Here is a 21,404-nt window from a genome sequence, read left to right on the forward strand (position 1 = left end):
AACAGAATGTAAGATTTAGGTTGTAAATGTAAATGTTACTGCCCCTGACCGCCCACCACTGATATACAGCATGTTTATGGAAATCATGTTAAAAGACAGTTGGATTAAGAAGTGTGTTTATTCTCCATGCATTCAATTTTGGTGACTTTAAAAATTGTAAACATAAAGCATCAGTATAAAACAATGCAAAAACTTATTTATAGCTATTAACTAATTAATTGTGCTTTTAACAACATACATTGTAACAACATAATTACAACTGGTTAATCAATACTCAGACACAATGTTTTCTTGAATAAAAATTTTACTTTGATCTTGTTTATCAGTGATTATGTCTGTAAGTGTTTTGAAAACCTTAATCACAATCAACAACTTTATTTTGAAAAGCTGATCAGTGAAGTGTTTAATATATATGACTCTGTGCCTGCAGAAAATAAAACCAGAAACAGTGTCAGATTCTTTACCAAGCAGATAACAACGGGTTATTTAAGTAAAATACTAACTACTTACTTTGTAAGCATTTTTTTCATAAACCACCAACATCTACAGAGCAAATAAATGTACTGCTTTACATTTTTTTTACTGTTTTATTTAACTTTATTATGGTTAATTTAAATGCTTAGCAACAATGAAATCATCAGAAAAGCAAAAACACAAACTGTAAGAAATAAAGCCCTAGCAATAAAAAAATAAATAAATGAAAATAGTATCCAAGGACATTGCAAAAAAACAGACTGAAGAGTAAACATAGTCTTCTCCTAATAATAACGCTAATGTGAGTTTTCTAGCTAATTTTAGCTTCAACTAAAGAAGTATTTCAGCACTTGCTTCTCCCCCCAAATCTCACACCACCCAGGTGGACAACTCTGTTTTTTTAAAAGACTGCTAAAGAAAGTTAAAATATTACATATATTCTAGATACTCAAGAAAAATTCAAGACAATGCTACAGATTTAGAGATCACACATGTTCCTGGTGTTCTTCACAACTGGAGTAATATTCTCCTTGTTCCTGTGAAACACCACTCCATCTGATTGCTCTCTCCATTTTACAGTGATGGTCTCAGCCATTCCATGAGCCTCCAGCATCTGGTTGATCTGAATAACAAAACTTAAATTTAGTCAATGAATAATGCAGGATTGAGAATCTTTTGGGACATTTGTAAAAATGCTACATATACAGATAGCGATTATAATACAGTCTGTTTGTGTCACAGTTGATGAAGCAGATCCTGCTTCCTGATGATGAAGACTAGGGCTATGGCTACAGTTATGAGGTGACTGTACACTGAGTGAAGATGAAACCCACCTTCTCAAAGATGGCTGCCAGTATTAGAGGATCATTCACATCCTGACTGGACTTGACTTTAATTTTTATGATCTGCAGTTGATTTGGGAATTCTGTAGGTATAAATGCACATAGAATCAAATATACAAAATGAACACCAAATTCAAATATAACTTTTATTAGCCAAAATATGAAAAAATAATTTAATTTCAACTCACGATAACAAAAGAAAGGCATTACATTTGAGCACTGGGCTTGATCCGCCTGTCCACTATATAACAAGCCACAACTTTTATTCTGCAAGTAATCATTAGCGTCTCCAGCCCACCACTTAAGGATGGACACGTTGCTGGTCTGATCTGACCATTTCCAGGGGTTTCTGTAGAGGCCAAACCAAACCCAATTCCAATAGTCCTTTCCCCCTACAATTGAGTTTTCTGTTGCGTTTCTTGCGCTGGCCAGGTCTGTGTACTTCTGCCTACAGTTGCTGCGAGCATCATACCACGTCTTAAACTCAGGAATGTAAATATACCTGTTAGTGGCATTCTCCCTGCCTATTAAATAAAAAACACATCATTAAAATGTAGGTGTACATATTCAAGCTATGTATTATCAAGTTAAATTAAGCAATCATGGGAAAAGAAGAAGCAATTGTAAGCATTATGTCCAGGTAAAATCATGTAAAAAAGAAACTGTGCCCTCTTTTAATTATGAGGTTTTACATATCAGGACATAATAAATATCATTTTGTGATGAACAGCAACACGTGTTGTATTAGGGTGTACCCCAATCAGAGTAGTTCCTCTGATTTGGAGTACATGACTGTTAAATTCAGACCATTTTACCTACATTGTAAGTTTACTGTTGTTAAAGTTACAGCTGTTTATATCCAACCAGATGCCAATGCTAGCATAGCATTAGCCTACCTATTTAGTAGGTTTTACCTATTCTACCTGTTCTACCTATTAGAGATTTTACTCATGTGGACAAAGTCAGTTTTTCTTTAGTTTGAACAACATATTAAATGTGCCCCTCGAGGGAAAAAGTCTATTCAAACATCAAAAATTATTTTAGAACAATACAACTAGCACATCTAGGCCAGTCAGAGGCATCTCTCCATGCTCCTAATTCTAACAGACAATATTCTGGCCTGAACGAGCTTCCTCACAGTTGCAAGACAAATTTTCAAGGCAACATTTCCATAGATAATGACCTGGAGTTGTATACATCAACAGTGCTCCTCTATAAAAAAAAAAAAAACTGTGTTGACAATGTCACAGTGGACAAACAAATCAGGGTGTACCCCAATCAGAAGCCCTGGATGACAAAAGAGGTCAAACCACTCCTCGAGGTCTGAAATATTGCGTTCAAGTCTGGAGACAGAGCCCTTTACAATGCTGCTAGAGCAAATAAAAAAAAAAAAAAACTAAAACATTTTACACTAGAAAAAATAAGGAACACTTTAACAACCCACAACAGGTGTGGCAAGGTATTCAGCACATAACCAGCTACAAGACTGGGTATTGCATGACTGCCGAAGGGGACGCCTCAGTAGCAGATTAACTTAATGGTTTATTTGCACGCTATGAGGTAATAGGAGCAGAGACTGTTATGACATTTCCTTCAGTCTCCAACAACAACATCCTCATAGTGCAGGAGCATAAAGTGAGGCATGTGTTTAAAGCAGTAAGAGGCTGGTTCTACAGCACATCAAAGCTAGTCTTTGACTATCTTTTGACTCTCATCAGTTCGCTGACAGAGCAAACAGATCTACAAAAGATGCCCTTGTATCTTCTTCATAAGGATTTATAAGAAATACAACTTACATGAGGATCTGCTGTTGTCTTACTATTGCAGCTCTTTTGAGGGTGTTCTGATGTATGACAATAAAGAGTTCTATTTTATTACACTGTCATTATTTAGTTTATGAAAATAAAGCCAAAATGAAAAAAAAAAACATGTGGAAAACTAAGCACACATTTTCTTTCTTCCATAGGATTTAAAAGGCTTAGTAGCAGGCAGGTGCTGATAATGAAATGCTCTTGATATTTTCAGGGGCATTGTCTGGCTCGATCATTAGGGATAAACTTACAATCATAAGAAGCTTATAAACTTATAGGCATTATAACTTTATTATTGCTTTATCTCTGTAAATCTCTTTTAAGACAATATCGATTGTTAAAAATGCTTTATAAATAAAAATTAAATTAATTTAAATACTTGATCATCATCAAGTGTGAAAATCTCTATAAAAGGTTATCTCACCGGCTTCCAAAGTCCCTGAGGAATATTCTTGCCACCCTGCCTGCTCTGGTTCCTTCTCCTGTTCCTGACCCCTGTTCTGCTCTGCTTTGTTTTTAAACTCTGGACTGGTTTTTGGTTGGTGATTCTGCTCTGCCTTTCATATTTCTGTTTGCTGGTTTTTGGATTGTTCGCCTGTGTTTTGACCCTGGACTGTTTATTGGCCTTTTTTTGCCTTTGCCCCATTACCCATTCTGCTGGCTCTATTGTTTGCCTGTGTCCCATTAAAGCCTGTATTCTCCTTACCCTGTCACATCCTGCATTTGGGTCCTCCATTCAGTCCTCACTCACCCAGTCACACTCGGATGTATTGAGGCATTGGGCTTGCTTTGCCGCAGACCTGCAATTCAGGGACCCAACCAAGAAAGTCGACATTCTGAAGCCCAGCAGAGAACTCAGTATTTCAGGGTGCGCCAAGAACAATCTCTGGTAGACCAAAAGGTTTTATATAGCCTTCTAAGTCAACTGTCCCTCCGGCCCTTGAACTCTGCTGGGGGGGCTGCCCAACCTTCTGCCTGCCTGGGAAAGTCGCCCAGCTCTTCCGACCTGCCAAGATCACCTTTATGCCCGTCTGCCCTGCCGAGGGCACCACTCCGTGCCCAATCTTTGCTGACTACGTAGCTCCAGCCCCTGGGTTTTGCTGACGACGTGGTCCAGACCTCTGCAGAGAGCGTCGTTCTGCCTCAGACCAGCAAGTGCTTGGGGCAGCCACCTGTTTGTCTGTGTCTTTCTGCTGGCTCTATTGTTTGCCTGTGCCCCATTAAAGCCTGTATTCCCCTTACCCTGTCCTATCCTGCATTTGGGTCCTCCCATCCAGTCCTCACTCACCCAGTCAGAGTCCGTGATCACTGACAGACTAATCTGACCCTGCACCAATAGTTTTCTGACAAACTCTGTGTTTGTTTGCAGCATCAATAAGATCAGGTAAAATCTGGGAGTTTTTCTTTGCCACAGTCACCACCGGCTTGCTCATCAGTGACAGACTTACACATAAAGAACATCTTATTCATTATTTATCACCACATAATCTGTGTAAAGCTGCATTGAGACAATGCTCATTGTTAAAAGCGCAATACAAATAAACTAATTGAATTGGGGTAAGTTTTGTTAAGTACTTAAAAATCAAGAAAATGGAAAAGCTTCAGGCTGTATTGCACCTTGCCTCTGCTTTATCACAAGGGGGGGGATACACACAGTCTGTGTATAGCTTGTCTGGGACCAGAGCATGCTTGGTCGGCTCTCGAGAGAGCCGATTGCTCGCACTGTCCTCATGCACACTCCGCTCCCACAAAGCGCTCTTCAAAGAGGGCGCTCTCGCGATCGTTCCTTCGAGGTTCTGGCTCTGCTTCTGCCGAGGCAAATTGTCATGGGACTCACAGATGGATCTGGTAAAGGGAATGAAGATGTGCTTGTCCCATTCTCCTTCCTCAACTGTCAGGTTCAGCACCTTCTCACAGGGTTCAGAGCCCCCCCATGGTGGTTTCTACCCCCTGTAAAGAGGGTTTCCACTTCTCCACTCCACCTCTCTTCCTTCAAGGAGGGGGTTGAGGCAGATGCCATTCTGGACTAACCTCTGGATGTGAATCCACAGCCAGTCCAATTTGAGGACCTCTTAGAGGTAGTTACTCATGTTGTGAAACAGATAAACAAAAGCAGCATCTGCTAAATTAATTGGATGAGCATTTTCTGCGATCGAGGTCACTGCCTCCACGCCAGGGCCTTTTTCCCTGATCTGCACACCGAGGTGTTCAGGTCATGGGGCAGCCCGCCTCTTCAGTCCCAATGTCACTCTATAATCTAATATAGTGGGACTGAAAGAGTGCAGCTATAGGACGATTCCCTGGGTTGAGGAGATGCTGGCTGGCTATCTCTTCCCTGGTGCTGCATCAGCCGTAAAAGCCCTGGTGCTGCTTATATGGTGGTGGGTAAGGCTGGAGGCTGTTTGCTTCTGATGAGCCGTCTGCATGAAGAAATTAGCATAACAGAGATGTGGTCAGAGTAGCTGAGGTGGGGGTGGGGCTCCACACAATACGCACTGGGGATGTTTGTGGGAACAAGATCCAGCGTGTTTGCAGGGCCCTGTGTTCAGGGCTCCGTGTCGTCACATATTGCTTAAGACAGATGCCTCCCTCACGGGTTGAGGGGCGGTTATAAGTGGCATCTCTGCCCAAGGTCTATGGAAAGGGCTAAGGCCTCAGGTGCGATCCAAAATGCCTTTATTAGACCTGGGCATAGTTCTGGAGGCCCTGTCTAAGTCTGCCTTCGAGCCCTTGCCTGAGGTGCCGCTGAGATTTGAGAATAGTCAAGACTGATCTTCTACTTGCCATCTATTATCTTAAGATATTTAGGGACATTCACACCTTTTCCATGAGCCCTTCCTGTTTGAAGTTCCCCCCCAGGCATGGCCAGTGCCTTCCTTTACCACAGGCCGGGGTATGTTCCCAAGTGGCCCTCGGCTGCCTCACGACCAGTTACGTTAGGGTTAGGGCATTATATCCTTCCCCTTCTAGGCCCCCAACCAGGAAAAGCTTAACCAGGTGTGTCCGATGTGAGCACTGGACACATACATCCACAGAACTGCCCTGTGGAGAAGCAACAGAAACAGAACAGCTGTTTGAATGCTATGGTCCATATATGAAGGGTGAAGACAAGCAGAACCTCAGAAGGTGGATTGTGGATGTTATCTACTCCTCTGCCCTTTTAGGTGTCAGAGCTCACTCAACCCGGCTGGTCTAACCCACTGACCTTAGTTAGGTCCTATAGTCTTGACATGAGTGCCACTTCTGGCCCCTCTGTCTTTCAACCTAGCTGTGCCCATCCACACTAGGCAGGGATTGGTCATTCTGGCGGTTCCCTGGTTCCCAGAGGAAATGAGATGCTGCATCTCGGAGCCACACTCCATGCATTAATGTGAGTGCTTCCTTCACTTTCTAAGTTAGCGCCATCTCCACTGCATGTGCTTTTTTAGTTTCCCGGTCATGCTTTTATGTTGGACTTCTTACAAACGTGGTTTAGAGCATGGTCACACAGAGGTGTTCCCTCAGAAAACCAGGGTTACATACATCACATCAATCATTCCCTTGGTCCAAAATCTTATGAACACATCATAAAAGAAGGCAGAGAGTCCAAGGACAGAATTAACAAATTAAAATAATTATCAGATTTGGGAACAAGTAGGAGCAGAGAAGAAGCAGTTCTAAAATCTGAATGCCAGCAAACAGACCAAGAGAAATAAAAAAGAAAACCAAGAGATCCATAAACAAAAGTAAATTTCCACGGGGACAAGGGGCTTGTAAGGTCTCTAACAAATGCCAAATACATTTACATTTATGCCATTTAGCAGGTGCCCCCCATCCAGAGCAAAATATAAACGTGCTTTGAGTCTCTACCAATAAATAATTCTAAACTGGTACACTAGATTACAAACTTAAAATAATTCAGCCTACAACCCTGTTGTCAGGGATTCCCCTGCCACGCCCTCCTCGGCCGCTGTCAGGGATTCCCCTGCCACGCCCCCCTCAGTAGCTGTCAGAGATGCACCCTGCCACGCCCCCCTCAGTAGCTGACATGGTTCCTCATTATCCCGTGCCTGCCTGAAACCACCGACAGCTGTGGCTCATTACAGATCAGACTATATAAACTCACGTTCTCGAGTCACAGGCTGTCGGTTCTTGAATTGTCATGCTGGTCATCTCCTGTTCCCGCGACTACCAGCCTGCCCGCTGGTTCTGTTTTCAGACTCTGTGTCCATGTGCGGATTACTTGTTGCCGTTGCAGTTTACGTTCGTTTTCGGACTCTAAGTTTCGTGTTGGATTACTCGTCTCGAATGGATATTCTTTGTTTGTTTTCTCGCCATGGCAACTGTGAGTGTTTTTTGTTGAACTGACTGAATAAACAATGATTGAGTTATTTCCGCTTCCGCGTCCCGTCCATCAGCCTGACACCTGTTGAGAGGATACTTGACCGACATCATGGTTGCAGTGAGGAGAACCATCCTGACCACTGTAGCAACAAGAAGGCAAGACTAGAGACAATGAGGGTGAAAGGTCAGGAGATCCTACAGGGATTGACAAAGCAGCCCCTGATGACAAGCTCCAGCTTGAAGTCAACCAAATGACCTCTACTTTTCTTTTAGCTGATGCAAACAAGGAAGCCTCTCATGACAAACCAAGTTTGTTTCAGGGGCCTACAGTCATGTACATGCTAAATGCTGGCAGAGTTTCCTTTCCAGTCAGGGGATCATGGATGGGCCTTTTAAGTCAAACTTATGCTGGGGGCCACAAAGACAGCCTATCAAACCAAGTCCAAGCCAGAGGCCAACAGGGCTGCCTCTCCAACCATGCTTTGGGCTTGACCTGGAGGACTATATGTATATAAGCCCCTGTGAAAGTTCCATCTTAAGATTAGTAAAGCAACCTCTGTGTTGAGCCGATTGCTGAAGTTGACAGGGTAGCATCCCATGACAAGCTTTGTCCTGCAGTGAACCTGGTGACCTCAGCTGAAGTGTATACTGATGCATCTGATATGGCAGCCCAACCAGCTCTGCCCTGAGGGCAAATGGGTGACCCCAGACCCAAGTTCATGGATGAAGCTATCCACCCACATGTTCCAGCACAGAGTCAACGAGAGGAATAACATTGATCATAATATTATTTTCTAGACTAGAAAATGTTCTTGTAATAAAGGGAACAGCTCTCTCCTGGCTCAGGTCTGGAAATAGAAAGAAGGACAAAGAGACGTGGTGGTGGAATGAGGAAGTGCAGAAGAGCATAAGGAGAAAGTGGTTGGAGAAACAGAATTGGAATTGACAGAGTGATGAGAAAAGTAGGCAGGAGAACAAGGAGATGCAGCAGCAGGTGAAGAGGGATGTGGTGAAAGCCAAGGAGTTATAAAAAAGGGTAGTGGAAGCCAGGCTGAGAGAAGAGGTGACCATCTGTGAGCAGCAGTATGGTTTCATGCAGAGGAAGAGCACCACAGATGCCTTATTTGCTTTGAGAATGTTGATGGATAAGTATAAAGAAGGTCAGAAGGAGTTGCATAGTGTGTTTGTGGATTTAGCAAAAGCGTATGACAGGGTGGAGAGAGGAGTTGTGGTATTGTATAAGGAAGTCTGGTGTGACAGGGAAGTATGTGAGGGTGGTGCAGGACATGTATAAAGACAATGTAGCAATTTAGCATCTCCAAAGTATTTTGGTGTCATCACTCAGTTGTTTGTTTCATGTTTTCAGATTTTCATTTGACTATTGCTCATAGTCTCATTAACATTTGTGTCTTCCAATGATTCACATGGTTTGCTAACGTTTTTCTGTTTCATGTTTGTGCTGTTAAGAATTTGAATTTGTTTACCTTCCTATTTATATCAATAAACTATTCCTTTTAGTGCTCAGAAAAGATATATATATTTTATATATATCTTAAATAGTAAATGTGAACATAAAAAAAGATCTTTGTAAATATAAAAAAAGTTTGACAATATAAATTTAAAAAAATAAACTGACAATAAAAAATAAAGTTGTCCCACTATCATATCCCACTATTGGAAATGACAGATTTGAAGTGCAAAGTGAAACTAATTTTAAAATACTATTACTCACCATCAAAACACACAGACCTCATCATCACATTACATGGTGCGTCGTTCCATCCATTCAAATATATAAAACCGCACCAGTCATTTCCATGCAAGTTGTCAGGGGTTCCAGTTTTCCAGGATGTAAAACTTCCCATCAGCTCATTTTCAAGGCACCATTGCCACATCCTGGCATCAGTGTACAGTCCAATCCAAGCGCTAGAAATGAAACTTGTTATTGCTGCTTCATTCTGAATGTTGACCGTGTCGTTACTGGTGTCGATGGTAGCCAGGTCTGTGTATTTTGCTCGGCAGTAAGCTTGAGCATCACTCCATGATTTCCCTTGCTGGATGAGATAGTATTTGCGGTCAACAGACAGGGCAAGAGGAACAATTCCTGTGAAGAAATATTTTTTATATATTTTACCTTTACCTTTTTGTTCTTTTTATTGTGGATATTTTGCTTGTTGTACTTAAAATGTTTAGTTTTACAAGAACAGTGATGGGGAAAGAAAGTTCACCCTCCTTAAATTCTGTATTTTAATGATTAGGGCCTGTATAACAATTGTGTGGTCCTCAGCACCTTCCAAAAAATGCAGGCGAGTGTTTACATCAGGATAAGAACAACACACATCAGCCATTAACTCAGAAAAGCGATTGATGCTGCTTATAAATCTGGGAAGGGTTATAAGGCCATCTCCATGCAATTCAAGATTCAATATTCTAGTAAAAAGACAGTTACCAATCAAAAGCAGGAATGGACGACTGGAGAGAGATCTTCTTTTTTATGTTTAAGCCTTCCTTTTGAAATGCATTGCCATCGTAATTCAGAGGAACATTTAGACATGTATTTGGCAAATGTAAACAGTGATAAACAGTCATAAGAATGACTTGAAGAATGAGCACTGTAGTGTCTCATCACAGAGATACAGAACTTCTTTCACTGCTCATTTTAACAGTGGAGCTGAGTACATTTTCTGCTAAAGGAGCTTCAATTTAATTCATGTTTATTTGTATTGCACTTTTAACAATGAACATTGTCTTAGAGCAGCGTTACACAGATAATGTGGTGATAAACTGGAAACTGTCAAGAGAGCAGCCTAGGACAGAGCAAAGCTTCTCGATATGTTTATTGGGTTGTTTTTTGCATCCGAAGCTCTGATACTATGTTCTCAGCATACCTGTTGCAAAGAAGTCTACACTGGCTACTGCAGACTGATAGAACTTTAAACATCTTTAAAATCTTGCAGTAAACAGGAATAGAGTTTGCTCATCCCTTTTCTGTCCAAAGCCCCTGAACTTGAACTTTTAGCCCAGAAGAACTCTATGGTGATGGTAATGGTGTTGGTTGTGTTCTGTTCCTCACATTGTTCACTACCATCCCCTTGATTTTGAATGCATTGAGAAGCAAATGTTGTTTCCTGCACCATACAAAGAAGCTGGTGAGAAATAGTGACCTGATCATTCCTGGTGCACATGCCCACTAGGTCAGAAGTGTGGCAGAAAAGGCGATTCTGATCATTGTGGTGTTGCATTGCCATTGTGCAGTAGATATAAGACTGAACCATCCATGCCTATATGTGGCTTGGATTCCAACTGTAGGGGATCCAGAGACGACTCCAGAAGTCTAAGCTGGAACAGCACTAACAGTAACATGATGTTAAGGCTTCTGTTCACAGCTCCTTCACAGCTGTTTTTTTCCTATACCAACTGAAACATCACTTTTAGTACAAAAAAGAAAGTTTGAATAAATGAAAATGGGATATGTGAGTAGAATCATTATTTTCTACATCAACAGGAGCTGCTGTAATCACCTGCTACTAGCTCAGTGTCATCTTGAAAGAGATTCACACATTTTAATATTTAAATAACACAATCCACAACATTTTTACTTAATGTTAAATATAGTCATTACTCTGATATTTTCATTACTCTGACAAACACACAAGATTTTGTCCTCACCTGTAAAAATCAGCAGGAGTACACACAGACGGTGATCCATCACTGCTGTTCCTCTGCGGAACTCACTAAGAAAAAAGAAATGTGATAAACACCTAACTGTGTTCGAGAATTAATGGTTACAGTGTAATGATTTTTTACTTGAATTGAGAACTGGAGCAAATACAGAAACAGATTTACTGTATGAACACAGTAAAATATAACAGTGAATTCCATATTAAATATCTGATTTTAAAATGACTGTAGATTACTTTGTTTGGTCAGATTAGCATTTGTTTTTAGATTGTATTGATAATAAACTTTCAGCATGTGGATGTTCACACCACCTCCAAGTCCTGTTAATTACAATAAGTTTAGAAAACAGGAACAACTGTATTCAAAAGCCTAATAACAGTACATTATATCTTATGTAGTTTAATCTGGTGCATGCACTTCACTTTCAAAACAGCGAACTGCTTGTCCCTGGAAGGAGGAATGCAGCAGACAAATATCTCACGTTCAAAAATAAGAAAATTAAGAAGGTCTGGTTTGTGATCCGAATGTTTGATGTGGCACACATTTTACGCTGGATGCCCTCCCTAACGCAACCCTCCACATGTATCTGGGCTTGGGACCGGCATTAAGAGTGACCTGACTTGTGCAACCATAATCTTCTTCTTCTTCTTCTTCTTCTTCTTTCGGCTGCTCCCATTAGGGGTCGCCACAGCGGATCATCCGTCTCCATACCACCCTGTCCTCTACATCTGCCTCTTTCATTACAACTACCTGAATGTTTTCCCTCACCACATCCATAAACCTCCTCCTTGGCCTTCCTGTTTTCCTCCTACCTGGTGGCTCCATCTTCAGCATTCTTCTACCAATATAATTCATGTCCCTTCTCTGCACATGTCCAAACCATCTCAATCTCGCCTCCTCACCTTGTCACCAAAACATCCTACATGCTGTCCCTCTAATAAACTCATTTCTAATCTTGTCCATCCTCGTCACTCCCAACGAAAACCTTAACATCTTCAGCTCTGCTACCTCCAGCTCCACCTCCTGTCTTTTACTCAATGCCACTGTCTCTAATCCATACAACTATGCCGGTCTCACCACAGTCCTATAAACTTTCCCTTTCATTCTTGCAGATACCCTACTATCACAAATCACTCCTGTCACTCTTCTCCACCCACTCCACCCTGCCTGCACTCTTTCTTTACTTCTCTAACACACTCTCCATTACTTTGCACTGTTGACCCCAGGTACCTGAACTCCTCCACCTTCTCCACCTCTTCTCCCTGCAACGCATCACTCCACTGCCCTCCCTCTCATTCACACACATGTACTCTGTCTTACTCCTACTGACTTTCATTCCCCTTCTCTTCAGCGCATATCTCCACCTCTCCAGGCTCTTCTCAACCTGCTCTCTACTCTCACCACAAATCACAATATCATCTGCAAACATCATAGTCCAGGAGACTCCTGTCTGACCTCGTCCGTCAACCTGTCCATCACCACTGCAAACAGGAAAGGGCTCAGGGCCGATCCTTGATGCAGTCCAACCTTCACCCTGAACCAGTCTGTCGTACCTACTGCACACTTCACTGCCGTCACACTGTCCTCATACATGTCCTGCACCACCCTCACATACTTCTCTGACACACCTGACTTCCTCATACAATACCACAACTCCTCTCTTGGCACTCTGTCGTCGCTTTCTCTAAATCCACAAATACACAATGCAATTCCTTCTGTCCTTCTCTATACTTCTCCATCAACATCCTCAAAGCAAATAAGGCATCTGTGGTGCTCTTCCTCGGCATGAAACCATACTGTTGCTCACAGATGGTCACCTCTTCTCTCAGCCTGGCTTCCACTACTCTTTCCCATAACTTCATGGTGTGACTGATCAACTTAATTCCCCTGTAGTTACTGCAGGTCTGCACATCTCCTTATGCTTAAAGATCGGTACCAGCACACTCCTTCTCCATTCCTCAGGCATCCTCTCCCCTTCCAGAATCCTGTTAAACAATCTGGTTAAAAACTCCACTGCCATCTCTCCTAAACATCTCCACGCTTCTACCGGTATGTCATCTGGTCCAACCGACTTTCCATTCTTCATCCTCTTAATCGCTGCTCTCACTTCCTCCTTACTAATCCTATCTACATCCTGCTTCACCAACTCCACATCCTCCAACCTTCTCTCTGTGATTTTCCTCATTCATCAGCTGCTCAAAATACTCCCTCCACCTTCTCAACACACTCTCCTCACTAGTCAACACATTTCCTCTCCATCCTTTATTGCTCTAACTTGCAGTACATCCTTCCCAGCTCGGTCCCTCTGCCTGGCCAATCGGTATAAATACTTTTCTCCTTCCTTAGTGTCCAACCTCTTATACAGCTCCTCATATGCCTTTTCCTTGGCTTTCGCCACATCCCTTTTTACCTGCTGCTGCATCTCCTTGTACTCCTGCCTACTTTTCTCATCACTCTGTCGATCCCACTTCTGTTTTGCCAACCTCTTTCCCCTAATGCTCTCCTGCACTTCCTCATTCCACCACCACGTCTCCTTGTCTTGCTTTCTATTTCCAGATGTCACACCAAGTACTTTTCTAGCTGCCTCCCTCATCACTCCTGCAGTAGTTGCCCAATCATCCGGCACCTCTTCACCACCACCAAGCCCCTGTCTGACCTCTTCCCTGAACCTCACACTACACTCTTCCTCCTTCAGTTTCCACCATCTTATTCTTCTTTCAATCCTTACTTTCCTCCTCTTCTTCTTCGCCTCCAAAACCATCCTACAGACCACCATCCGATGCTGTCTAGCTACACTGTCCCCGCCAACACCTTACAGTCTCCAATCTCCTTCAGGTTGCATCTCCTGCATAGCACATAGTCCACCTGTGTGCACCTTCCTCCACTCTTATACGCCACCCTATGATCCTCCTTCTTCTTAAAATACGTGTTCACCACTGCCATTTCCATCCTTTTAGCAAAATCTACCACCATCTGCCCTTCCACATTCCTCTCCTTAAAACCATACCTACCCATCACCTCCTCATCACCTCTGTTCCCTTCACCTACATGCCCATTAAAGTCTGCCCCAATCACCAATCGTTCTTTCCTAGGTACACCATCTACCACTTCATCTAATTCACTCCAGAATCTTTCCTTTTCCTCCATCTCACAGCCAACTTGTGGAGCATAGGCACTGATGACATTTATCATCATCCTTCAACTTCCACCTTCACGATCATCACCCTATCAGAAACTCTCTTCACCTCCACTACACTCTTACTGTACTCTTCCTTCAGAATCACCCCTACACCATTTCTCTTCCATCCACACCATGATAAAACAGTTTAAACCACCTCCAATGTTCCTGGCCTTACTCCCTTTCCACTTGGTCTCCTGAACACACAGCATATCTACCTTTCTCCTCTCCATCATATCAGCTCCCTCTCTCCCTTTACCCGTTATAGTACCAACATTGAAAGTACCAACCCGAACCTCTACTCTCCTACACTGCTCCTTTTCCTGCCGTCTCTGTAGACGTCTTCCTCCTCTCCTTCTCCTCCTTCGGCCAACAGTAGCCCAATTTCCACCGGTACCCTGTCGGCTAACGATACCTGTGGCGGTCGTTGTTAACCTGGGCCTCGACCGATCCGGTATGAAATTCTAATTGGTGATCTGCATATTTGATTTGGCACATGTTTTACGCTGGATGCCCTTCCTAACGCAACCCTCCCCATTTACCCGGGCTTGGGACCGGCACTAAGAGTGCACTGGCTTGTGCCCCCCTAATGGCTGGTTAAAATTAAGACAATAATGACAATTACTATGCTTTATTTTTTCATTAGTTTTAATTTAATAGAATAGTATCTATTTTTTAAATAAAGTATACTATATTTAGATAAATATCTACAGGTGTTGCTTGGAGTTCTCTTCATCTGAAAATCACTTGATGCCTACAGATGACCATGAGATTACACGCACGCACTTCTGGGTTCAGCTTTATGTAGCTTGTGTTGTAGCTCTATGTTGTTTTGTTTGTTGTTGTTTAGTGTAGCACCCGGGTTCTGGAGAAACGTTGTCTCATTTTTACTGTGTACTGTGTACCACTGTGTATAGTAGAAATGACAATAAAAGCCTCTTGACTTGACTTGACTTGGTTCTTCCGCAGCTCCCGCTTCTGCTTCCGGGGTAACGCGAACTTGCAACCGTCCCGGCCGCCATCTTCCCGCTACATAAATGAACGTGGATTCCTCGCTTTCTCTGCCCGATCGTCTCATCAGTTTCCTGTTTTATTTAAAACTTTCCTTCCCCTCGTTTTGCTTCCCGGATTCTTTGGGTTCGGTTTTGGATCTTCTGGCTTTCTTGGATTCTTGCTTTGCTGCCAGTTTGTTTTTGATTTTTCTATTTTTCAGACACATACTGGTTCTCTCACTCAGCATTACCACCACGTGCCACAGTGTGGCTGTAAGTTTTCAGACGCTTTGTTTTTGTGTTTTTTGCGAGTAGACCAATTCTGGCTGGCAGTCGTAAGTTTTTCGGACACTTTGTTTTTGTGTTTTTTGTTCTGCAAGGACATTGTGCTTTCCTGAAATTGTTTTTTGTTATTAAAGACTTGAAATATGTACCTTGCTGGCGTCTTTTCCGGATGAACGCACGAAGCGGGCCTATGTGATCTTCTTACATTCGGGTAAGGCCAAACGGTGGGCCACGGCAGAGTGGCCCACCACTCAACCGCCTCCATCATGGTGCCTTTTTCTCACGTTGACTTAATCCCACAGAACAGAGCTACTTCATCGGGGACCGCAAACTGTTGGCAGTCAAGCTGGTGCTTGAGGAATGGCTGCATTGGTTGGAGGATGCCGAACACCCATTCATTGTGTGGACAGACCACCATAACCTGGAGTATCTACGAGCAGCCAAGCGCCTCAACCCCCGGCAGGCCAGGTGGGGGATATTTCTTGGATGGACCCAGCCCTGTCCCGGCTGGGTTCCCGCGACGAGGAGGGAGGGGAAAAACCAAGTCATATTCTTCCTCTGTCCATTTCGGTCTAAGCCCTTCGCTTGGACATTGAACGCAAGGTGCACACAGCTACTTCGGGGCAGCCAACCCCAGATTTTTTTTCCGGCTCCATGGCCTCCCAAGTAATATAATCTGGGATCGGGGCCCACAGTTTACTGCCAATTTTTAGAGAGAATTGTGCCACGTCCTGGGTATCTCAGTCAGCTTATCTTCTGAGTTCCACCAACAGACCAACGGGCCTTCACATCCTTGGCACCGATGACAACGCCTCTAATTGATATGGGCTGTTAATGCCCATAATACTCTGCCGTCCTTAGCCACTGGTCTCTCTCCTTTCCAGGCAGCTTATGGTTACCAGCAGGTGCCTTAGTCAGTCGCTGCTGCCATGCCTGGAAGAAGACCCAGGCTGCTCGCCTCAGGTCTTCCCACTCCTATGCCTGCTGGGCCAACCGCAGGCACAGACCAGCACCTGCCTACCGCGCCGGCTCTCTACCAAGGACCTGCCCCTGAAGGTCGCATGCAGGAAGCTACCCCTCGCTTTATTGGACCTTTTCCTATATCCAAGCTCTTTAACCCTTTTGGCAGTCTGCCGCCACCTTCCCAGAGTCTTCTGTGTCCACCCCACCATGTTTCATTCCTCAAACTGGTCCAACTGGTTCTTCCCATATATAGACTAATTCAGACTGGCTTAAATTTTGTGCCTTTTGTTCTGCCAGGACATTGTGTTTGCCTGAAATTGTTTTTTTGTTATTAAAGACTTTAAATATATACCATGCTAGCATCCTGCATTTGGGTCCTACTTCCTGAACCCTGACAGTAGATGGTACCACATAGAAACTATCAGTAATGTTGTCTGATATTTTTCCTTTAGGACTTCAATCAATGTGAAACATTTTTGCTGAGTTCATCATAATAATGGCATTTTAATACAGTAGCCTTTAAGTTGAAACTTTAAGTTAAAACTAATGCTAACTTATTTATAAACTTTAATGTGCATTGTCTAAAACTGTGCAACAACAGTAACTTAAAGATTTGTGCAATAACACCATTTTAAACTTATCTACATGCAATTTGTTGAAAGTGTAACTACTATATTGTTTGTCTCTTTTTTTGTATTCATACACTGTGATGTATATACTTGTATTATGTACCTACTTTATATATTTGCACATTTCTTTTCTTTGCTGCTGTAACACAGAGGAACTATGTATATATATATATATATATATATATATATATATATATATATATATATACAGTGCCCTCCACAATTATTGGCACCCCTGTTTAAGATGTGGTCGTGGACTTCTAAAAATTCTCCTTTTTCTTAAAACAACATAGAACCCAAATGCAAAAAAAGAGAAAAATCCAGCAACGCTAATAGTTTAGCTACCATCCTCCTTTCTCATGTACAGTGTCCAGAGGAATCCCCAGGACTGAGCTGGACTTCCTGATCAGCTTGTCCAGTTTCTTCCTGTCTGCATTAGAGATGCTGCTGCACCAGCAGACCACACCAAAGAAGATGGCTAAGCCACCACAGAGTCAAAAGATGTCTTCAGTAGCTCTCCCTGCATTCCAGAAGACCTTTGTCTCATTAGCAGAAAGAGTCTGCTTTGTCCTTTCTTATAAATGACCTCAGTATTAACTGTCCAGTCCAGTTTGCTGTTCAGATGGACACCCAGATATTTGTAATTCCACTCTCACAATGTCCTTTGCCTGAATGTTCACTGGTGATAATAAAGTTTGTTTGTGCCTACAGAAATCCACCACAAGTTCTTTGGTGTTCCCCGCGTTTATCTGGGGCAGCTCCGTTGGCACCAGTCCACAAAGTTCTGGATCAGTCCTCTGTACTCCATGTCATCATCATCCATGATCAGACCGACAATGGCAGAGTCATCAGAAAACTTCTGCAGGTGACAGGTTGCTGAGCTGGACATGAAGTCTGCAGTGTAGATAATGAAGAGGAACGGGGCTAAAACTGTTCTAAAAAAGTAAAAAAAAAATGACTCTCACTGTGCTCTCAGCCTTTTCCATGTCCGAAATAGCCAGATTTAGGAGGAAGATGACAGTGTCTTCCACTCCAGTGTCAGGTTGGTAGGCAAACTGAAGTGGATCCATTGATTAACTCACCAGAGGTCGGAGATAAATACGCACCAGCCTCTCCAATGTCTTCATCAGATGCGAGGTCAGTGCTACTGGTCGGTAGTCTTTTGGGCATGACGTCTTTCGTACAGGCACCACACAGGATGTTTTCCATAGCTGTGGCACCTTCCCCAGCTTCAGGCTCAGGCCAAAAACATGTACAGCAATATGCCACACAGATGGTCTGCACAGGTCTTAACCTCTTAGTCGTCAGCACGGTGCCCACGTGACCGATTTCCCAGTGTTCTCAGGTGTTAATGTTTAGCGATAGATTAAATAAAAAGGGAGAAGAGTAACCATAACTAACTATACATCATTCTAAAGTTCTAAGCCTCAAGCAGCGATTTCTGATCACTGTTTTTTAATGGAAAACTTATAACGAATGTATTTGCTTCAACCAAACAGTAGTGTTGTAATTTAGATGGGTATTCTTTTGTTTACACAGGACTTCGGATGGTGTTTGTGTGTATATATTTTGTTTGTATATGTTTGAGAATAACTTTCACATAAAAAGCGACATCGTGCTGGTAAAAAAACAAATATAGCTCGTAGGGAGAAAGATGGCACCAAACAAACAAAGGCTGAAACAGGAAGCTCCAGTTCAGAGGGAGGTCATGTGGTGGACTGACCAATTGGTGGCCGCTCTGCAGCAGCGCTTTGAATGACACAGACTGGGACATGTTTAGGGTCAGTTCTGATTACGTCAACATGATTACAGAAGCGGTTGTGGGATTCATTGGGAAACTAGCGGATGATTATGTGCAGAAAACCACCATCGGAACATTTCCCAACCAGAAGCCGTGGGTCAATAAAACCATCCGCGACCCTCTGAGATGCCACTCCGCTGCGTACAAGACGAGACCCGACACCGGGGACATGGACGAGTCTGCAAGGCTGCATCTTACAGTGTTCGCAGAGCGGTGAAGAAAGCATAGAGGTGCTACGGTAGGAAACAGGAGTCACAGTTCCAACATGGTGGCTCTAGGAGCCTGTGGCAGGGACTAAGAAACATCACAGACTAGACCATCTCCTAGAATGGGGAATGCCAATGCTTCTCTGGCAGACGAGCTACACATCTTTTACGCTCGCGTCGAGGCTGCAGCTAACCACGCTAGCAGCGCTAGCGGCACAACCAGCATGCACACCGAGAGAGCTAGCGAGGTAAACATTCACCATCTCAGAGCATGACGTGAGGAACAGGACCTTGGTCACACAGGACCTTGGTCCTGTCACATCAACACCCTGGTGAAGAAGCCTGGCAGTGTCTGTACCATCTGAGATGCTTAAGGGACTTCAAACTTCCCTCTCAGGTGCTAAAGACTTTCTACACCTGCAATAATGAGAGCGTTCTGACGGGTAGCATCACTTCCTGGTTCGGGAACAGCACCATGCAGGACAGGTGAGCCCTCCAGAGGGTGGTGCGTTCAGCTGAAGGTACCATCTGCACTGAGCTCCCTAACCTGCAGGACATCTACAGCTGTTCTGCTCTGTTTCTGGTTTTGAACTCTGGACTGTTTTTTGGTTAGTGTTTTGCTTTGCCCTTTTTTTGCTCAGTTTGCTGGCTATTGGATTTTCCAGACTGTTTTCCATTTTGGTTTTGTCGTTCCCTGCATCACCCCGTTTGCCATTGTTTCAGACCCCTCATTTGGGTCCTCCCTCACCTAGTCACCCATGTTCACTAACACAGGCTTGAGTCTATTCTATAGACAGGTGCCCAGGTGACGTTTTTATTCTGCACCATCTATCATTTCAAACCTTTTATTTCCAGCCAGTAGCATTATGGAAACAAAATGATTGATAGAAAATGTTGCCAATAAGTCCAGGATTCGAACGATATATGGGAGGATTTTATTCCCCATGTGTGAGTCTTAGTTTTATTACTCTTTATAAACTCTTACTGGTCAGAGGAGCACACGTGCACACAAACCAGGAAGTGATGCAGCTCTCAGTTTGGCACAAACAGCTGTTTATAGCTCGTGCTAACTGGACTTTGTTTAAATTACAATAAATCTCCTTTATAGTTTTATACCATGTTATAGGTATAATTGCCCGTTTGTTTTTATAGGATAAATGCTTGAAAAGTAAGTGTGTGTGTGTGTGTGTGTGTGTGTGTGTGTGTGTGTGTGTGTGTGAAAAACATACTCATACTCCAAGCGCAACACAAATAAAAATGTATTGAATTTAAATTAATAATCTAATAAATTTCAAAAATGACTTGACTACTTATTTGTTTACATAAGTTTAGAATTTCTTATACACTTGACTATAATGTACAGTTATAAAATAAAAATGATGTGCAATATACCAATGTTCTTTGTTAAAAGCAATAGAAATAAAATGGAATTTAATTTAATAGTTTCATTATACTTTTACAGTGAAATCTGGCATTTACTTATACTAAATATAAATCTATTAACAAGATAAAAACATTTTCCTGATTAATAAACAATAAGTAGTTCAATTAACAGAGTAGAAAATGAAATAAAGTACCTGAATTCTGAAGGAGGCAGACCATCAGCCATGCAGGACTAACAAACCTTTCTGTCTTTCTGAAAGTTCTGGAATCTAAGCCAGATATTTATTTCAACAGGCTTGGTGTCTTATGCAAACTACTTTATCTTCTTTTGGCTGCTTCCGTTAGGGGTGGCCACAGCAGATCATCCATCTCCATACCACCCTCTCCTCCTTATCTGCCTCTTTCATCTTCCTCTTTTTTATTATTTAATTTAAAAAATATATTTTTCAATTATTCTCCTTCTTCTTTCAGCTGCTCCTGTTAGAGGTCTCCACATCTGTCACCTGTCCTCTACATCTGCCTCTTTCACACCAACTACCTGCATGTCTTCACTCGCCACATCCATAAACCTCCTCCTTGGTCTTTCTCTTTTCCTCCTTCCTGGTGTCTCCATCCTCTGTACCCCATGTCCCTCCTCTGCACATGTCCAAACCATCTCAATCACACCTCCCTCACCTTGTCTCCAAAAGGTCCTACATGCGCTGTCCCTCTAATAAACTCATTTCTAATCCTGTCCATCGTCGTCACTCCCAACGAACATCTCAACATCTTCAGCTCAGCTACCTCCAGCTCCACCTCCTGTCTTTTACTCAATACCACTGTCTCTAATCCATACA

At 42.8% G+C, this 21,404-nt stretch overlaps 1 protein-coding gene across 2 annotated transcripts; it reads right to left on the minus strand.

The window, feature by feature from the left end:
• Positions 1-294: 294 nt before the first annotated feature.
• LOC124403761 lies at positions 295-20,867 on the minus strand. Of its 2 annotated transcripts, XM_046877506.1 has the most exons (6): positions 20,763-20,867; positions 11,120-11,184; positions 9,183-9,554; positions 1,505-1,840; positions 1,308-1,399; positions 295-1,096 (listed from the first exon to the last, which is right to left on the minus strand). In XM_046877506.1, exons 1-6 carry the CDS (start codon positions 20,792-20,794, stop codon positions 953-955), a joined length of 1,041 nt encoding a protein of 346 aa, XP_046733462.1. In that variant the 5' UTR covers positions 20,795-20,867; the 3' UTR covers positions 295-952. The 2 variants fall into 2 exon arrangements, with proteins under 2 accessions (XP_046733462.1, XP_046733470.1); XM_046877514.1 differs by lacking the exon at positions 9,183-9,554.
• Positions 20,868-21,404: the final 537 nt, after the last annotated feature.

The sequence above is a fragment of the Silurus meridionalis genome, chromosome 2 (assembly GCF_014805685.1).
Source record: "Silurus meridionalis isolate SWU-2019-XX chromosome 2, ASM1480568v1, whole genome shotgun sequence".
NCBI classification, from domain to species: Eukaryota; Metazoa; Chordata; class Actinopteri; order Siluriformes; family Siluridae; genus Silurus; species Silurus meridionalis.

Bases quoted from the DNA above. Each gene is read 5' to 3' on its own strand.
- LOC124403761 (XM_046877506.1), bottom strand. From the start codon at position 20,794: ATGGCTGATGGTCTGCCTCCTTCAGAATTCAG. The intron at 11,185-20,762 runs GTACTTTATTTC...CTTTTTTCTTAG, and splicing joins CTGCCTCCTTCAGAATTCAG to TGAGTTCCGCAGAGGAACAG. The intron at 1,400-1,504 runs GTGAGTTGAAAT...TTATACCTACAG, and splicing joins AATGCCTTTCTTTTGTTATC to AATTCCCAAATCAACTGCAG.